Genomic DNA, 13,746 nt, shown 5'->3' on the forward strand with positions numbered 1-13,746 from the left:
CTGGGTTTCTTGCTTATCCTGTATCCCTTCCTCATGGCGATGCAGTCACACAATACCAAAGCCAGCAAGAACTTTAGTTTACAGTGAGGAAATGAGTCTAGACAGAAGTGCTTGCTCAGAGCCACACAAGAACTAAGGCCATTTTTTGGTTTCCATATCACACATATTCATGGTCCTCTCGCCCCATCTCCTTCCCAATCTTCCCTCCCTGTTTACCTTCCTTTTTCTAAGTATATGCTCAGATGCTGCTCCAACTCCATAGCCTAAGAGTGTGTCCCTATGGGAAGCTTTTTAGTTCAGGGCAAACACTTTTATATTCACCTGGTGAAGGAAATATGGCAGTGTGCTTATGGGGAAAGCAAATAAAGCAGTGCTTGCAATAACCCAGCTGGCAGCTGCTGAAAACAGTCAGGTGCTTTTCTCCTTTGCCCCATTGCTAAGCAGTGACGTTCCTCAAATGTTCCGGTCTCCCAAGTGCAGAAAATTCCACTGAGGCTGCTTATCTCCACACCATATAAAACGCCCTGAGACCCAGACCAGGGGTTGTGCATCGGGAGAGGCAGGAAGAAGACACTTTAAGAAGGCCTTGGCTGTTCTTCCCAGCTCTCAATGGATGGGCTGTTTTACTTTGACCCTGTGACCTTTTACCAAGGGGTCGCTTTTCCCTTTGCTCTTCTGTTTAATTTTCTCTGTGCCATGGATTCATTCTCCATCACTGCCAGGTAAGCACGGGAGTTCCTTTTCCTTTCATCTTGGTGAAGGCTTCACCACCAACTGGCTGTGTAACCTTAGGTGAATCCCTTCTCCCTGGGCCTCAGCTTCCTCCTCTGTAAAATAAGGGTGACCTGTGAAGCCCCTCCCAGCTCTAAATCGATGACCTTTAAAGTAGATCGTGGTGCTCTGAGACTTGGAAGCATCCCGCAGCAACAGCCGGGGACCATCTGTGTTGCCAAGGAAGCTGGCGAGCTTTTGTAGCAGGTGGGGAGCATGACATTCGTGCACAATTTCCTAAATGCCACCCTGTCTGCCTTCTCCCTCCTACTCCATTCTGGGCCCGGCTGATTGTCATTCAAAGGGCCTGTCCCTTAGAGATGCTCAATGGGGTGGCCCTCCAACTGTCCAGCCCAGTCTAGGCTTGTTTGTTTTCATCCATTTAGTTCTCTTTGCACACAGTAGGTCATTTCACGAATTGCCATGTGTGCTGTGTGCAGAAGAGCGAAGACCATTATTAGACTGAGCTCCTTGAGGGCAGGGAACATTCTTGCCTTTCTTTGCTATTCTTGGCACTTAACCTAGTGCCTGGCACACAGTGGGTGTGCCATAAATGCTCCTTGTCTTGCTGAATGTGCTGGGGACAAGATCCTCGGATCTGAGATTTAGAGCCGGGAGAGACCTTGGAAGCTGTCGAATCCAACCCCCCACCCCATTTTAGAGATGAAGAAACTGAGACCCAGAGAGGGAAAGTCATTTGCTCGAGGTCACAGAGGTCACCACCGACAAGACGGAAGTTGGGGAGTGCTCAGAAAGGGCACCTTTATGACGTGCATGTGCCCCCTCCATTTCTCAATTGTTTTTCTAAACTGGATCATAGTTTAGATGGACTTCAGGGAGCTGTGAGGGCCACGGCCCTTTTGGTCTGCAGATCTTCACTCCTTAGCTGACCTCTTTGGAGAGTCAGGACCTTTGTTCACCAGGTTTTCTGAGAGATGCTCAGACTTGCTCCCCCTCGCAGCCCAGCTGGCTGCCTGCGACTTTGTCTTGTCTGTGCAGTGACTCTCTTCCTCCCTCCCTGCCTCCGACAGCCTTAGAGACAGTCTTCAAGAGTTGTGGTGGCACACAACCCACCACCCAGTGACTGGGGCCTCTCCCAACAGCAGTTTGAATGGGGGCTCTCGGTGCAGGGTCCTGGAGCTCCAACATGAGACTCGATCGGGTTCTCCCACCTTTTTTCACCTCTTATATTTGGAGACAAAGAGGGGCCTGCCCAGGTGAGTGATAATGTGGTAAGCCAGCATTTGCACCAAGAAGGGAAAGGAGAACACGCAGGCCACAAGACTTACCATGTCCAGATGTGTTTATTAGAGGCCACTCTTTAGAACCAGCTCGGGGGAAGGGGCGCTGTGGCTCTCCAAGTCCGTCTAGATTGGAGTGATGGGGTGCCAGGTCATACGCATGCGGTGGCCTTCCCAGCCTGCCCCTCCTGCACAGGAAATGGCCCATCTGGGGCCTGTGTTGGGGATGCCCTCTTGCTTTTCAGGGGCTTCAGGGTGGTAACTGGCAGGGGGGATAATAATAATAGCTAGCATCTATGTAGCACTTCAAGATTTGCAACACAACACACACACACACACACACACACACAGGAGAAGGAAATGGCAAACTCCAATATTTTTGTGAGAAAACCCTGAATGGGGTCACAAAGAGTCAGACATGACTGAAAATAACAAAATATATGTGTGTGTGTGTGTGCGCACGTGTGCATCTGATCCTCACAACTCTGGAGGCAGGTGCTATTATCACCCACATTTTATACTTGCTGAAACCGAGGCAAACAGGGTGAAGTGACGTGCCCAAGGTCACCCAGCTTGGAAATACCTAAGGCTGGATTTGAACTCTGGTCTTCCTGACCCTAGGCCCAGCATTCTAGGCTGGAGGAGGAAGGGAAGTCTGACTGAAGTTTCTTTTATTTATTTCAAATGTAAAATGCCACATTAAAGAGGGGCCTGTGGAAGACTGAAAAGCCGACAGTTTGGCCTTTTCTTTTTGTCCTAAGCCATGTCTTCAGTGGTTAAAGTGAGCTGTTGGTATCTGTCCCTCATTCTCGAAGAGGGTCAGCGACGTCGGGAGGCTGACGTCTTGTTTCTGCGTGTGTGGCATCGTGGGCATCCGTGCCCTTCTGTCTGTTCCCCCAGCCACCCCAAGTCTGGCTTGGACTATTGCGGTGGCCTTTGGGTCGGTCTCCCAGCCTCAAGTCTGTCTGCTTTCCTGTCCGTTCTCTGCTCAGCTTGTCAGTGGCTGTTCCTAAAACACAGGTCGACCCCCCTGTCACTTCTCTACTTTAAAAACTCCAGTAGGTCCTTCGTGGGGCAGCTAGGTGGCACCATAGTGCACAGAGCGCCAGGCCTGGAGTAGGACACACTCACAGGCTTAAATAACTGTGTGACCCTGGGCAAGGCACTTAAACCCTTTCTGCCTCAGTTTCTTCATCCATAAACCAGGAATAATAATGGCGCCTACTTCCCAGGGTTGTGAGGATCAAATGAGATATTTGTGGAGTATTTAGTAAATCTTTTTTTTATTCCATCACATTTATTTACCATAATTTGTTGAGCCATCCCCTAATTCGTGGGTACCCCTTGAATTTTCAGTTCTTTGCCCCGTTAAAAAGAGCTGCTATAAATATGTATGTATGGGTCCTTTTCCTCGTTATTTTTTTTATCTTTTTTTTTCTGGTCCATCAGTAGTTTTGAATGAATGAATGGATAAAGGCTGTATTAAAAGCTTATTGTGTACCAAACACTGGGCCAAGCTCTGGGGATGCAAACAGAAAAGCAAGACAGTCTGCTCTCAAGCAGCTCACCATTCATGTGGAAGGTTTCAGCTGCAAGGCACACCGGAAGGGCTCGTGGCCCGTAGGATGCTGAGGATGTGAAATAGATGGTCAGCTATCTTCCTTAATGTTATGGCCACTGATAAAGCCATATCAGTTTCTGATGCTGAACCATTTGACAGTGCCAAAGACTGGTGGAAATTTTTCCTTTTCCGAGTCATCAGTAGCTGTGGTTTAGCACTTGCTGGAGCAATTGCCAGGCTGCTTCTCCAAGGAGTTTCTTCCCCATGAAATATGATTGGCTGAGGATATTTGATTGGGAGCACTGTTATTGCCAGAGTTGTTGGGTTCGATGTCCTGAGCTGTCTCCATCAGAGTCTGAGAGAGATGGTCAGGGTGGTGGTGGTGGGCATGGTCTGATTTGCCTGGCCCATGTTGCCTCCTGTTTCCCCCTCAGGGTCTCTTGCTGCTTTAGCTAGGCTGGCTTGCCTGCCTTGTGAGCGGCAAATGGTGGGGATGACTGGCCCCTTCTCCCTTCTGGAGTCTTTCCAGTGATGGTGGAGAGGGTTGGATTGGAAGCAGCATTTGTTTTTTTTTTCTTTTTTTATTAATTTGTTTTTAGTTTTCAACAATAACTTCCATAAGCTTTTGAGTTTTAAATTTTTCTCCCCCTCCCTGCCCCCTCCCCAAGATGGCACGCAATCTGATATAGGCTCTACATATACATTTCTATTAAACATATTTTCACATTAGTCATGTTATAACGAAGAATTAGAACCAATAGGAGGAACCACCAGAAAGAGGAAACAAAACACAACAGAAGAAAAAAAAGTAGCAAATAGTCTGCTTCGATTTGCATTCAGACTCCATAGTTCTTTCTTTGGACGTGGATAACATTTTCCATCATGAGACCTTTGGAGATGTCTTAGATCCTTGTATTGCTGAGAAGGGATAAGTCTATCAACGTCAGTCATCATACAATGTGGCTGTTACCATGTACAACGTTCTCCTGGTTCTGCTCACATCACTCAGCATCAGTCCATACAAGTCTTTCCAGGTTTTTCTGAAGTCTATCTGCTCATCCTTTCTTATAGCACAATAGTATTCCATTACATTCTGATACTACAATGTGTTCAGCCATTCCCCAATTGATGGGTATCCCCTCAATTTCCAGTTCTTTGCCACCACAGAAAGAGCTGCTATAAATATTTTTGTACATGTGGGTCCTTTTCTCATTTGTATGATCTCTTTGGGATACAGCCCTAGAAGTGCTATTGCTGGGTCAAAGGGTATCACATTTTTATAGCCCTTTGGGCATAGTTCCAACTTGCTCTCCAAAATGGTTGGATCAGTTCACAACTCCACTAACAATAGTGCTTTGTACATCTTAAAGCATTATGTGAGGCTATTTAAAAAAATTGTTATTGTTATTATCAAGTGATTTGTGCAGGGCCATATAGCTAGTGTTTGAGGCAGGATTTGAACTCTGGTCTTCCTGCTTTCAACTCCAGCACTCTACCCACCAAACCCACCCTCCCTAAAGGAGACCATCTAAGGTGGGCCTGTCTCCTCATGAGGTTTCTGCAGGCCAGGGAGCCAGGGACCTCTCTCTTGTTCCAGACACATCTTCCTCATCCTGGGAGGCTGCCTGCTTGCCTGGATGGCCATGGCCCAGTACGCGGTGCTAGTCTTCATCCCTGCTTTCTGTGCTGTGGCCCTCTTCCAGTCCGTCCAGCCAGAGAAGGTTCACTGCTGGACGTTCTCCTTCCAGATGACCTGGCAGACCCTTTGCCACCTGGGACTGCACTACACCGAGTACTACCTTCAAGAACCTCCCTGCATGAGGTAAAGGAGGGCCCCACCCAGCCCATCTGTTGGCAGTGGCATCATTTATAGGGACTGGCTATAGAGCCTTCCCTGAAATCTTTCCATAGCCAAGCACCTCCTTTTTTTAAATTACTGCCTGTTCTCAGCCAGAACTCCAGGGAGACCAGCTGAGACAGGCAGTGGGGGGAACAGAGCCATAAATAGGAATTATTTCCCTGCATCGGGACAGGAGAGGTCAGGAGGAGAGCTCATGACGGGGAGAAAGTGAAGGACTGTGGATAGCGGGTGGGGAGGGGCGGTGCAGAGAAGGTGGGCAAGAAGCCAAGGGTGTGACAGCTGTGGGAAGAAGAAAGCAGCTCTGAGCTGGAGCTGTCGTCACTCCCGGGATCTGGGGACAAAGACCACGCTGCCCGGCCCCAGTTATGACTCAGGGAGGGAGGTACTGTAGAGTGACTGCAGGGTCGGGGAGGAGGGAAGTGTGGCGGCGCTGTTACCAGAAGGAGCTGGGTAGGAGGCAGAAAAACCAACTCAACAGGAAGGACCAGGGCTGGGGTTGATGGGGAAGATGCAGAGACCTGCCATGGAAGGCATTTGGAGGAAGCCAAGAGAAAAGGCGAAACGTTCAGAGTGAATGACTGTCATTTCCATTAATTACCCTCCCAACAACCATGTCAGGGAGGTCACCCTATTCTATAGATTATGAAACTAGGCCAGCAAGAGCTCGGCCACATGCCCCGTGACTGGTGGTTATGCTCCCATAATGCTAGAGCCTCTACCAAATCCAGCCCAGTCTGCCAGCGCAGAACGAATCACTAAGTCAATCAACAAGCATTTATTAAGCGCCTACTGTGGGCCTGGCAGTGTGCTGGCCTATCAGAAGCAAATCCCAAATCAGAATTATGCAGTCAAGACACACTTCATAGTACAATTTTCAGCTACATTTTCATTTCTGGGATGACAATCTGGGAGGGGCTGAACCTAATGATTTTTTAATGGTGTTATACCACTTCTATACAAGCTGTTTACCAACTGATGGCTTTAATTTTGTTTAGAAATCTCTCAGTTGTTTTCTTTTCTTGCTTTTTTTTTTGGTGAGGTAGTCCGGGTTAAGTGACTTGCCCAGGGTCACACAGCTAGTAAGTGTCAAGTGTCTGAGGGCAGATTTGAACTCAGGTCCTCCTGACTCCAAGGCCAGTGCTCCATCGACTACGCCACCTCGCTGCCCCTTCTCAGTTGTTTTCTAAATATATTCTAAATATAAATACATTTCTAAATGTATATGGTTACCAAAATCCAGAAAAATATACAAGGAGAAAAAATCTCAGGACACAAACGAATGGAGTCGTTTTCTTCCTGTCTTGTCCAAGCTGAAGTACTTACCTGGAGGGCCATTCTTTGGTGTCGGGTGCTGGGCAAGAACTCTCCATTCACTCCGGCCTGGTCTTGAGCAGCCGGCGTCTGCTCGGGGGGCCAGTTATTGCAGAGGGAGCTGGGGCCCAGGGTTTGCCGTCCCCCCTGCTCCCAGCTGGCTGCTGCTCCGGGAGATGGGGCAGTTGAGTCGGTGCTGGTCAGGCCTCCTCTCTCTCGCCCATCCGTGATGGGAGGCAGGCTTTTCCCGGGCTGGTTTCTCCGCCTCTTCCAGGTTCTGTATCGCCCTTTCTTCCCTCATGCTCCTGACCCAGAGAATCACCTGGCTGTCTCTGGACATCAGTGAGGGACGAGTGGTGGTACAGGAAGCCTGGCGAGGCCCCCGCCTCCTGTCCTTCTGCAGCTATCTACTCTTCTTCCCGGCACTTCTGGGCGGTCCCCTGTGCTCCTTTAGGAGGTTTCAGGCTCAAGTGAGTCGGCCCGAGGCACAGTGGAGGCCGCCGTCCTTGGGCCCTGCCGCCAGGAGGGGCCTGCTGCTCCTGGGGCTGCAGCTGCTGAGAACCTGGGTGAGGGGGCTGCTCGGAGCCGGCGGCAGCCTGGCCGACTGCCACTGGCTCGGCTGCGTCTGTGTCATGTGGACCACCGCCGCGCTCTTCAAGCTCACCTATTACTGTCACTGGATCCTGGATGAATCTGTCCTCTGGGCAGCAGGCTTGGGCCCGGACTCCGACCCAGCCCTCCACGGGGAGGGGGACGTCTCGGACGCAGACATCTGGACCCTGGAGACAACGCACAGGCTCGCCCTGTTCACCAGGACTTGGAACCGCAGCACCACGAGGTGGCTCCGGCGGCTGGTATTCGAGCGGGCCGAGGCCTGGCCGCTGCTGCAGACGTTCGCCTTCTCCGCCTGGTGGCACGGGCTCCACCCGGGCCAGGTCTTTGGCTTCCTGTGCTGGGCGCTGATGGTGCGAGCCGACCACCTGATTCACGGCTGTGCCAAGGTGCTGATCGCCTCCTGGCCGGGCAGGCTGCTCTACCGGGCCGTCACCTGGGCCCACACGCAGCTCATCGTGGCCTACATCCTGCTGGCGGTGGAGCTCAGGAGCGTCTCCGCGCTCAGGCTGCTGGGGGCCTCCTGCAACAGCCTCTTCCCGCTGGTGTCCTGTGTGCTCCTGATTCTGTTAGCAGGGAGGGAGAAGCGAGCAGGAGCCTCCCCGGCCCCTTTCACCCAATAAACAGGGCCTTGCCGAGATGCTGGTGTCCCTGCCCTGAGGGGCGCCGCGGCCTCGTTGGGGACCATTCAGGCCATTCTGGTCAGAGACCAGGAAGCTTAATCTGGGTAGGGTGCGTGGAGGACACGCGGTCCTTTCCCGTTCTCATGGCCCGCACGCCGTTCTTCGGCCTTGCTCACTCACATCACCTCTCGCCTCACGCCTGCCACCATCTCTGGCCGCTTCCCCACCTATGGAGGTGGTGGGCTTTGGCGGGGTTACAGAGGCCAAGATGGGACCTCCCTGGAGAACGGAAGCCCTCTTCTCACAGATGGGAGGCCTGAACAGTTATTTGGTCTTTTGCAGTTTCTGACTAGGTGATCTCTGAGGATGTTTTTACCTTTAAAATTTTTTACTATATGACTCAAGTTTGAATACAATATGATTTTTAAAATATGAGATTTTTCTTTAAAAAACCAAAACAAAACTCCAGTAGCGTTTCCGATGTGTTTCAACATTCCAGGCCCCATGATTTCCTCAGTTTAGGAGTCTGAGCATACTTCCACAAAAAAAGTAGTAACATTGTTTGGTGATATTACAAGTTAAACAAACTCACGGGGGCTGGTCTGGGTACCTGACCACCACTGGTAATGTTGATTCTACGGAAAGATGTGTCCCAAATCCAAACGCTGCGCTTCATCTTGAAATGGCCTTTTCCTAACACGACCTGCTGGCTTCTGTTCCGAAAGTTTTCATTTCTGTGGGTCTTCTTCTAAGAGTGAGGAGGGTCTAAACAAATGGTGGCGTGTGAATATAACGGAATATCACCACAGGGCAAGAAGCCAAGGGACGAGGAATTCAGAGATTCCTGTACTGAAGCAGCCACACCAGCAAAAGGACACAACATACACAAAGACACAGCAAGTAGGGTGGCTTCAGCACATCCTGGCGAGACTTAGACGAACTGATACAGAGGAAAGTGAGAAGAACCAGGAGAATGTCGTACACGGTAACAGCGATACTATAACGGAAATCAATCATGAAAGACTCAGCTACTCTGATCGAGACAGTGAATGATTTGAGACAACTCCAAAGGCCTCATGATGAAAACCGCTATTCACCTCCAGAGAGAGAAAGAACTGGTGAACTCTGAATGTAGATTGAAGCATGTTTTTTACTTTATTTTTCTTTCCTTTTTTTTTGTCTGCGCTTTCTTTTACAACATGGCTAACATGGAAATATGTTTTACGTGATTTCACATGTATAATTGATATCATATTGCTTACTTTCTCAAAGAGGGATGGGAGGGAATTGAAACTCAAAATTTTTAAAGAATGATTATTGAAAAATTGTTTACATGTAATTGGGAAATATTTAACAAAATAAATAATAATATATTTTTTAAAATGACAACAAAGTAAATGGAAAGAACCAATGAATGAATTCTGTTTTAATTATAAGGATGAAGCCCACCCCACAGGAAAGTTCAGAAAATTTACCTCCTCCTTTCGTTGTAGAGGTAGAGGACTATTGGTGAAAAATATTGCATAGACTATGAGATATGTTCAATAATATTAGTTGATATTGCTGAACTATTTTCCTCCTCTTAAAATCTCTGTGATAAGATTTTTTTTTAAAGAGCGTTTATTATATTGTAGAAAAAGACATCAATTTTCATCCAACTTTATTCCTACATGTTGCTTTTCTCACATTTGGTTTAAGATGTGTTCTGAGACTCTTTGTATCCCAAGATAAAGTGCATGACTGGATGTTAAATCAGGTGTCCTGATAAAGTTATTTGACTGGTCAGACCTTTTCATCCAGGGGGGCCTCAGAGTGAACACGAAAAAGTGCCCTTTATAGTCTGACCTTTTGGAATATTCCCAACACTGACAGAAGCAACAGGGGCAGAGAAAACAATCACAGCATTGGAAATGTGGAAGTTCATGTGTTGTTTACATTATTTTGCAGCAGTACTCATACGTGCAATGCCAATACATATAATTTTTCAGAATAAACAGAGAATAGTCCTTTGATGTTTGCCTAACCAAAGCCAACTGAAGTGACAGTACCAGGAGCACTGTGCCATAAAAATAGGACCATGAATTATATCTGCAGCAATTTTACAGCAAAAAGGCCTTGAGCTTATGCTCTGAGATGGTTCTGAGACCTGCCTTTGGTGACTCATCTGTAAACATGTTAGGCAAAACGTCATTTCCTGACCTTATCAGCCCCCTTTCACTAATGCTTCGCATCAGGGAGTCTCAACCATGGAGAAAGGGCCATTGGTTACCATGGTTTCTGTTTTAATTTTGGAAACAAAACTGCCTGCAAGGTTACCATTAGCGAGGCAGCCACGCTATCAGTGTGTCACAGGTTTCTTTAACGCTTTCCTTTCCTTAGGACTAGGAGCGCCTCAGAAACAAAGAACAGGATGTCTTGTGTGTTTGCTTAAAAACAGAATCTCACAAGCAAAAACAAGAACTTGAAATCTTTATTGTTTTGTCATCAAAAGTTTTCCCTCTTTTGGACAGCAATGCTCTATCAATGCATATTCTATGGAAAAGCCACATGTTAAGTATCTTAGCCTAGAAACCAGAGGTGGTGGCAGCACTACATCAAGCCTAGGCAAGCTCTGAGGCACGGTGCTGCCCCACCACCGCAATTAGTATATGACAAGTGTATGCAGCAGGTAGAAAAAAGGCCAAGGAAATAAAGGGGAACAGCAATGAGCCACCCTGGGGAAGACCACTGCCAACAGAACATGGGGAGGGGCCGGGGGGGGGGGTCACAGGCACACCCACAGCTGTCTAAGGCATATTGCCTCAGCACACTCGGACTAATCTGGGTCACCAACATTTTAACACTGCCGGTCAGTTCTGGCCCGCTGGGCAGGGGTGTGCAGTCCACCACCCGCTGGCAGTCCCTGCGATCTTGTGGCTCGTTTCCCAGGCAGAAAAACAACGCAGGGTGATTTTACATCTCTCCAGGAATAAAATGAATGTGCTGACATCTGTTCCCACTTCCTTCAGGAATACACTTGATCAAAAAGCAAACAGTAACTGTCATGATCGTTCCTCACTGTCTAAGAATGAGCCATTTTTATGTATGTACATCAATAACTGAGTAAACAAAACAAACTAACAAAAGCCTAACAGAACAGTCAGGTGAACTCAAAGTTTTTCGTGAGTTCAGTTTAACAAATAGTTATTATTTATGTGCCCAGTACACCAGGGCATCGAGTGCACTGAAAGGTGTAACTCTCTCTCTCTCTCTCTCTCTGTGTCTCTCTCTCACACACACACACAATTTGATCATGCTCAGTTAAGAGTGAGAGATTTGCAGCTGAGCATTTTAGGCTCCAGTTGGGTCTAAAGTGGCAACAGAGGCAGCCAATGATGTTACAGGAATTGGACGCCTAAGGAAAGGGCAGGTCTGACAGGACTCTCAGACCGCTGAGAGGTATGCAGGAAACTTGTCTTAAATATTAAGTTACACGTGACCTAACATTACAGAACACCAACTACAACTGTCATCGACTAAATGTGAAGATTATTAATGCGAGAGCTGCAAGATTGACAAATCACTTGGGAAATCATTTCAAGACTTGCAAAGAGAAAAACTAATGCTTTCGCTGCACAGGACGGCAATCCTGCTCGTTTAGTATTATTAAACTACATTTGAAAAGGTATTTTAGTTCAGATATACTATGTATAAAATAAACTTTAAAGTGGGCACAGAGAAGGAGGGCTTTCTTTTCTAGATGCTGCAAACATAAAACTTTTCATCATCAGTAGTGCCATCAACATCCATCTCACCCAGAGTAAAACATGAAAGGCTGCTGACAAGATCAAAAATCTTACATATAAATAGAAACAGGCCTTTAAAAATGGAATTGCAACGTCGGTTGCTCCCCACAATGTAGCTCAATCTATTTATAACCACAAGAAACACAAATAAAAACGGGCGGAAAAGATCTCCTTTTTCGCATCTTCAACCCCAGCATGGAAGTTCAACCAGGAAATAATGAGAGGAGCGACGAACACTCCTTCTGAGTAGCTCCAAAAAGAATTTTTCCCGACTCCAATCCCCAACCCGGCCCTGGCCACTGAGACTTGTCAGTCTCGTTGAGGCAGGGCCGGCTGCGATTTTTTGGCGCCCGCCATGTTTTCTTCCATGCGTGTCGCCGCTGACGTGGCTGCTCAGCAACAGGACCTGCACCTGTCTGAACAGGCGCATCATCTGCATCACGCGGGAGCGGCTGTGGGAATCGGGGTGATTCCTGGAGGCTAAGCTGGACCTCGATCCGGGACCGTAGCCTGTTGGAGGACGGGTCTTCCCTTGGCATACTCAGGTGGTGCTTGTTCCATTAAAAAGGGGCAGGGGCACGGCCTAGGGAGCTAACACTGAACAGGGACAACGCCTGAGATGGACATCCCAACTCAGCAGGCTCCGTGAAAAGCAGAGAAGCGAGGAGTCCAACCTAGCTCAGAAAAAACAGAAGTCTGTGAACCCAACCCTTTAGTGAGTCACGGGGGAAATGCTCTCCCAGCCAGCAGCAGCGAGAAGAGTCTGTCCCCAGAAGAGCAGCCCCCGGGGCCCGCTCGACCGTCTCCTTCCTCGTCCAGCCTCTGGGCGGCCTGGATGGCCACCAGTGACAAGAGGTCCGCGGGGGAGAGTCTGGTAACCGAGCTCCTCACCATTGCTGCCAGCTGAAGTCGTCGTTGCTGCCAAAGACCAAGAAGAACCCGAGGATTGTCGCGAAGATGACCGTGTTGCCCGTGAGAACCAGGGCACAAGCCCCCCATTCGATCTAGGGAGATAAGAGCACCGAGTCACGTCACTCAAAAAGCCGGCAAGCCCTGATCCCCTGACCACAACTGCTCCCTGCCCTCTGGCCTCTGCTGATTCAGACAGATGGACGGACAGAAACCCTCTGACCCTGCCGGCTCAGACAGACGGACAGACACCCTCGGACCCAGCCGGCTCAGACAGACAGACAGACACGCTTCGGTCGCTGCTGGGAACGAAAGGGTCTCCTCATCTAGTCTTGGTCTCTCAGAGACAACTGGGCTGGGAGATGGAGAATGGGAGGAGCAGCTCCAACCCTGCCCTCCTGTTTCTGCTTCTAAAGGCATTGCCTTAACTCATGTTTAGCTAAAAAGAAAAACCTGACACATTTCTGGGCCGACTTCTCACAATGTATTCAACGCTGAAATGATGGCAGAAGAGAGGAGCTGGGGTGGTTGGGACAAGGAGTGTGTGGTGGGAAGTCTGCTTCACTTGGGAGTCAGGAGAGACCCGAGTTCAAATTCTGCTGACCCTTCCCGAGTGACCCTCTCCCAGCTTTAATTTCTTCATCTACAAAATGGGGAGACTAGTGTCTGCAGTACCTATCTTCTAGGAAGGCTGGGTGGATCACAACTGATCATGCTTTTAAAGCACTTTGGGAAAATGTCAGCTAGGAAGGGAAAGAATAAAAGGGGATCCTTGGGTGACATTACTGGGGACATTGACAGTGGAGTTCAGTCCTCCCTGAAAGATGGCCTGTCCTCCACCATGTTTTCCTCTGATGCCTCATCAGAGGGCACAAGATCTGGTGAGGTGTACTGAGCTGGAAAGGCTGCAAGGATGGTCCTGGCAACATGCTCACCAGTAGGAGGCTGGCACCAAGGGATGAAGTCTTTGGTTGTGGCAACCCAGGAATACTGGGCATGCACACATGTATGTATGTATCCATCCATCCATCCATCCATCCATCCATCCATCCATCCATCCATCCATCCATCC

The 13,746-nt window shown here is 48.7% G+C and overlaps 1 protein-coding gene across 1 annotated transcript; it reads left to right on the top strand.

The window, feature by feature from the left end:
• Positions 1-609: 609 nt before the first annotated feature.
• On the top strand, positions 610-7,980 carry LOC114032944 (ghrelin O-acyltransferase-like). Its single transcript, XM_027848400.1, has 3 exons — positions 610-722; positions 5,171-5,395; positions 7,020-7,980. Exons 1-3 carry the CDS (start codon positions 610-612, stop codon positions 7,978-7,980), a joined length of 1,299 nt encoding a protein of 432 aa, XP_027704201.1.
• Positions 7,981-13,746: the final 5,766 nt, after the last annotated feature.

Source organism: Vombatus ursinus, unplaced genomic scaffold, assembly GCF_900497805.2.
Source record: "Vombatus ursinus unplaced genomic scaffold, bare-nosed wombat genome assembly UNPS02006077.1, whole genome shotgun sequence".
In the NCBI taxonomy this organism is placed as follows: Eukaryota; Metazoa; Chordata; class Mammalia; order Diprotodontia; family Vombatidae; genus Vombatus; species Vombatus ursinus.

Coding starts and splice junctions, on each gene's coding strand:
- LOC114032944 (XM_027848400.1), top strand. CDS start 610: ATGGATGGGCTGTTTTACTTTGACCCTGTGACCTTTTACCAAGGGGTC. Junction 723..5,170: donor TCATTCTCCATCACTGCCAG/GTAAGCACGGGA, acceptor CTCTTGTTCCAG/ACACATCTTCCTCATCCTGG. Junction 5,396..7,019: donor CAAGAACCTCCCTGCATGAG/GTAAAGGAGGGC, acceptor CGCCTCTTCCAG/GTTCTGTATCGCCCTTTCTT.